At 38.6% G+C, this 6,000-nt stretch overlaps 1 protein-coding gene across 1 annotated transcript in view; it reads right to left on the bottom strand.

Moving 5' to 3' along the window:
* Window positions 1–319: 319 nt before the first annotated feature.
* Window positions 320–6,000, bottom strand: part of Slc30a5 (solute carrier family 30 member 5) — a 28,207-nt gene continuing 22,526 nt past the window's right edge. Inside the window, exons 14-16 of the mRNA XM_041663669.1 lie at window positions 4,582–4,808; window positions 1,376–1,504; window positions 320–1,121 (exon numbers count right to left, since the gene is read on the bottom strand). Coding sequence (XP_041519603.1) covers window positions 951–1,121; window positions 1,376–1,504; window positions 4,582–4,808 — 527 coding nt within the window. The 3' untranslated portion in view covers window positions 320–950. The remainder of the gene's footprint in view (window positions 1,122–1,375; window positions 1,505–4,581; window positions 4,809–6,000) is intronic.

Below are 6,000 nucleotides of genomic sequence, written 5' to 3'. Positions count from 1 at the left end.
CTGGCTGGGATAATGTTCCTTCTCAACCTCACGTTCACTGCTGCCATACTTAGTAGTCTTGGAAATCACCCTATGGTGGCACTTCTAGCCACTGTGACTGTTCTTCTCTTACTTATAGACTCTTGTTTTAAATCTGCCAAGCGTCTTTGACCCATCTCACTCAGCCTTCTTCTAGTGGGCAGATGGATGAGAAGGGTCTTGGGGTGTAAGATGCACACAAGACAGGATATTCTACTTCCGAGATGCAAGACAACAGAAAGTAACATGACACAACTCAGTGCAAGTTCTTTGCCCTAATCAATTATTCATTTGCAAATACTACCAAAAATAAAAAAATTTATTTAATGGAGTGGTTAAATCATGTAATACATCAGAAACTATATTATAGTTCTCTATTCTCATTGTTTATCTCAAATCAGGGTTGAAATTTCTCCTGAATAATTTACATTTCAAGTGGAAATACAGTTTTTACTTAATATACTTAAGTTATAATTAGAAATCAGTTTTATATACAGAAAATTCATAAATATAGAATTTTATTCCCATTTTGTCTTTCAGATATGCAAAAAATCGACTAAAAACTTCCTCTGGGTCTTTGTAATAAACATGTAAATACATATTCACAGTGGGGATGCTTTCTGATAGAAAATAAATGCACAGAAGAAATTTGGTCTTTACCAGAATCCATCATTATGTGTCCATTTCTGAAGATGATGTGATATAATTACATCATGTTCATTCATATTTAAGAGTCTGATACACATAATTCAAACAGAGTAACAGTTTTCTTGTACAAATAATGCTTCATTCTGCATTTCAATTTTCTTTTAAAAGACTCCTTAATCCAACAGCAGGGAGCTTTAAAAGGCTTTGTATTGTTGTGTGCAACTTTCATGCTGATGTGACATTATACACACTCAGCCTCCACAGTCCATGCACATGGGCACACCTCACATGATGTAAGTACCATCTTTGCAGTATTTCATAGACTCCATCTGTTTTGTCATAGCCAGAACATCATTAAATCCAGTACTCAGGCCAGACATATGCTGAAAGTATGCCTCCTTTTCCACTTGGATTGTTAAATTGTTTACTCCAGCATCTTTAAGTATTCCTGTAATCTGTTAAAAAATTCAGAAAATTAAAGAATTTAGAATAATGTAGTTAGTACAGTTTTGTTCTTCAGACAGGGTCTTGAGATGTAGCCCAGGCTGGCCTAGAACTCATGGAACTCTGCCTGCTTCCGTGTCCCTGAGTTCTGGGATTAAAGGCGAGCACCACCAGGTCCAGCAAGATTGATATTTTATGAGTAAATGGCTACTAAGCCCTATAGTGTATAGAATCTTATAAGTGAATTATCACAGACAAAAGTTACCTGCTGCACAATTCTTTGTTCCAGCACATCAGAGGTCACCTGTATATGAATTGTTCCTGCTATAATATTGGCAGAGTGGCGCCAAAAATGAGGGTCTCGGTATGATATTAATCCTTCAATTTTCTGTATCTGTGAAGTTAAGTAGAGAGGTGATATACATGATTTTTATAAAATATATACAGATTATTTGATCTAGGAATCATTATGGTGAGGTCAAAGAAATAAAAGGATACAGTTTATAATAAGCTGTTCAAGACACAGAGAACATATTTCGCCTACTCCAAACATTGCCCGGGCATATTTACTTAACTATAGCTTCCTTTACAGCGATAATGTACACGCACACATGCATACAGTCACAGAGATAACAGATTTAAAAGACAGCCTAGTTTTCAAGACAGAGGGTTGGCTAAATTGTCAACTACAGAAAACTGGCTAAATAAATGTAATATTGCATTGCCATTAACATATACATTTCTTCAAAATGGTATTAAATGGAGAAAGCTAAAGTATTTATTTTTGTTTTTCTTTTATGTATATGGGTGTTCTGGCTACATGTGTACGCACACTATGTGTGTGCATGGTGTTCAGAGGCCAGAAGAGGGGGTTGGATCCACTGGGAGCAGTCACGTGGATGCTGGGAACTGACGCCGGGTCCTCTGGAAGATAAGCCAGTGCTCTAACCTGCTGAGCCACTGCCAGCCCTCAAGTATTTTATGCAGTGAAACAACTTATAAAGTGCTGTCAAATTTCATCTCATTTTTCTTTATATTTTGCTGTACTTCAAACTTCTCTGTAATGGGCATATGTGTTGTTGTTATTTAAAGATACAGTTTTTGTGTGTGTGTGAATGTTTTGCTTTCATGTATGTAAATACACTGTGTGCAGTGCTCATGAAGGTCACTGGATCCCCTGGATTTACAGACAATCAAGATGCCATGTGGGTGCAGGGAACTGAACCTGCGTCTTCTGTAGGAGCAACAAGTGCTCTTAACTGTTGGAACATGGTCAGTGAATGGAGCTGCGTGAGGGGAATTCTGAGTGTTTGTGGGTAAACTCCAAGAAAACCAGAGTCTTGTGAGCTCAATTTCTTTGAAAACACGAACTGTTCTTGGAATGCTTCTGTGCACCTCCCATGGGACCTGTGAGTGTTCTTCAGAGCACTCCTACACCTGGCTACTGTTATTTATCCATATGCCTCTGCAAAAGCCCATGTTGTTGCCACATTCGGCTTGTCCTTGTGACTGGGACACTTTGCTCACGTGACTCCTAACTCTCAGAGTGTAAACTGAGGCTCTGAATAAAGCTGCTATGTCATGAGACTGTCAGGCCACCTCATCTTTAGGCTCCGCCCTCCCAGGTTCTGCTAGCTGCCAACTAGAGAGGTAAACGGCAATTTATCCTTATGAGATATTTTTTAAAATAAAAAAAAATACTTTTTAGAACTGAGGATGTTGTTAGTTGATGGAGGGCTTGCCTAACACGTACAAAGCCCTGGGTTCAGTCCCTCATACTGGAAAAAAAATAGATGGTGGTGGAACATGCCTGTATTCCTAGCACAAGACCCTATCTCAAAAAATAAGCCAGCAACAAAATCTTTTAAAAGAAGTACGATATAGTATTCATTGATTATGAGAATGTGAGAAAACTTAAGTAACTCATTAAAATGAAAACTATAATCCTAGACTTAAGTAACTCATTAAAATGAAAACTATAATCCTAGCACTGGTGAGCCTGAGGAAGAACTGCCGCAAATTCAAGGCTACCCTAGGTTACTCAGTAAGTACCAGGCCAACCAGAGGTATGTAGCAAGACGCTATCTCAAAAAAAAAAAAAAAAAAAAAAAAAAAAAAAGGAAAAAAGGTATAAGTACATACTATCAGTTTGTGAACTAATTCTATAACTTTATAATCACAAAACAGGCTTCTACTAATTACTCAGTTAATTCTGTAAGTTTATTTTCTTGTTTATTCTCAAGTGCCTTTTTTTAAAAAATGATTTTTATTTTATGTGCATTGGTGTTTTGCCTGCATGTATGTCTGTGTGAGGGTGTTAGATCCCTTACAACTGGGGTTATAGTGCTCTTAACCGCTGAGCAATCTCTCCAGCCCCTTAAAGCACTTTTTCAAATAAGCTTTTTATGTGCACACGTGTGTGTATGTGTATCTGTCTGTCTGTGGAGGTTAGTGAGGTTTTCCTTAAAAATACCATCCATCTTTAAAACAAGGCATCTTGACGGGCGGTGGTGGCATACGCACCAGCACTCGGGAGGCAGAGGCAGGTGGATCTCTGTGAGTTCGAGGCCAGCCTGGTCTACAGAGTTAGTTCCAGGACAGGAACCAAAAGCTACGGAGAAACCCTGTCTCGAAAATCAAAAAACAAAACAAAACAAAACAAAAAACCCAAAAACCAGGCATCTCACAGGCCTGGAGCTTATAAATCAGGCTATCCTGGTCCCCTGGGAGTACAGGTGACATTACATGACTAGCATCTTGAGACGGGTTCTGGGGATTGAACTCAGATCCTCAGGGTTGTGAGGTGGGTACTTTATTGACTGAATCATAGCTTCTTGCCTTATTTTAAAATAATACTGAAAAGAGACCAAAAGAAACCAAAAACAAAATTCTAATGACAAAGAACTGAATAGAGATTAGAAAATTAGCATCAGGGCTGAAGAGATGGCTCAGTGGTTAAGAGCACTGGCTGCTCTTCCAGAGGACCCGGGTTCAATTCCCAGCAATCACATGTTGGCTCACAACCATTTGTAATGAGATCTGGTGCCCTCTTCTGACCTGCAGGCAGAACAATGTATATATAATACATTTAAAAAATCTTTTTTTTAGCATCTTTGTCATACAGAATCTTATTCAGTTCTTGGTTTATGTACTGTCTTGTCTTTTTCTCCCTCCTTCTCCCTCTCCTGCCCATTCACCCCTGTACTCTGTCACTATAATATACATATTCTTAGCTCTTTTTATCTTCAGACAGACTCACTTAAGTTGCCCAGGCTAGTCTTAAACTTTTGCTCATCTTATCTTACTTTCCAGGGCAACAGAGATTACAGGCTTGAGCCACTAAGGCCAGATCTACTATATTTATGTTCTTTAAGATAAACTGTATTATATTAATTTATACCTTATTATTTGTTAAAACAATTACTCAACTTTAAGCGCTATTTTTAAAGGATAAAGTAGTGAGGAAATTACCTTTTCTAAAGCAATATGTAGTTCTTTTTCATATTCAGGTGGTAGTCGCAGAAGTAAGACTTGACAGGCGTCTTTAATCAGTGGGATAACACTGAGAAATATTAACACAGCAATAAAAAGAGAACACAGGGGATCGGCAATAAACCATCCAAACTGCTCTATAAGAACTGTGGAAACAATCACACCAATGCTGCCCAGCGTGTCTGCCAGAACATGGAGAAATACACCTACAAATAAAATGTTAAGGACATGAGCAAGGACAGTTTATCTAACCGGCCTCTTCACAGCACTGCTGACACCTCTCAGTGCCAGGCCCTTGTTAGTGGCTAAAGCACAGTTACTGTCAAGGAACCCAGAGTACAGACTCTGTAAGGCGCAGGCAATCGTGACACAGTATCTGTCTGGGAAGGCTCTACTGCTGAGTGGCTCAGGCCTTTAATCCCAGCACTCAAGAGGAAAATGTAAGGCAGGTCTCAGAGAGTTCCAGGTCAGTTACACAGTACGATTCTGCATTCAACACTAGCTCATTTTGTCTTTAAAATTTTGTAATTTTAAAGATTTTGTCTTTAAAAAAGTAATATAACTATCTAAAAAACGGAGCGCTTTTAGTGCCAGGCAGTGGTGGCACATAGCTTCAATCACAGCATTTGGGCAGAGGCTGGTGGATCTCTTTAAGTTTGAGGTCAATATGATCCACATAGTGAGTTCTAGAACAGCCAGGGCTACACAGAGAAACCCTGTCTCATTCCCCCCACCCTTACAAAACCTACCGAACAACCAAATACAAAACAAAACCAAGCATTTTTTAATCTTTTCAGAAGGACCTTTTAAAAATAATGCAGTAAAATTGGTATGTGTAAAAAATCATGTTCTTAAAAGCTATTCCTACAAAAACAAAGTAAAATTAAGTATTCTTTGAAAAAAATGTATTTATTACTACGCATGATGATATATGTGTATGGATGTACATGCCTTGATGCATGTGTGGTGGTTAGATGCAATTTTGTGGAATTGGTTTTCTCCTTCCACCTTTACATGGATTCTAGGATTACATTTTGGCCAACAGGCATCACTGATCAGTAAGAGCCTTTACCCACCAAGTCACACTGTACCAGTTCCCTTAAGCTAAGTTTTTTTTATCTGTGTAGCTTTGGCTGTCCCGGAACTCACTCTGTAGACCATACTGGCCTTGAACTCACTCCCGGAGGGCTGGGATTAAAGGTGGGTGCCACCACCATCTGGCTTGAGCCAAGTTTTGGCATTACCCAAATTACTAACTGGCATAAACAATTCAATACCAAAAGAGATGAATAAAACCCAGGTCTTTTTATAGTACAAAAAAATATTTGTTTTGTCAGTCACAAGTTTATTAATGGTACAGCAATTGATTCAAACATGGACATTTAAGCACAAGTGTAT

The sequence above is a fragment of the Microtus oregoni genome, unplaced genomic scaffold, assembly GCF_018167655.1.
Source record: "Microtus oregoni isolate MIOR12 unplaced genomic scaffold, Mior012 000014F_ref0000157, whole genome shotgun sequence".
Lineage (NCBI taxonomy): Eukaryota > Metazoa > Chordata > Mammalia > Rodentia > Cricetidae > Microtus > Microtus oregoni.
The sequence above is the reverse complement of the archived record's forward strand: the minus strand, read 5'-3'. Positions and strand labels throughout refer to the sequence as shown.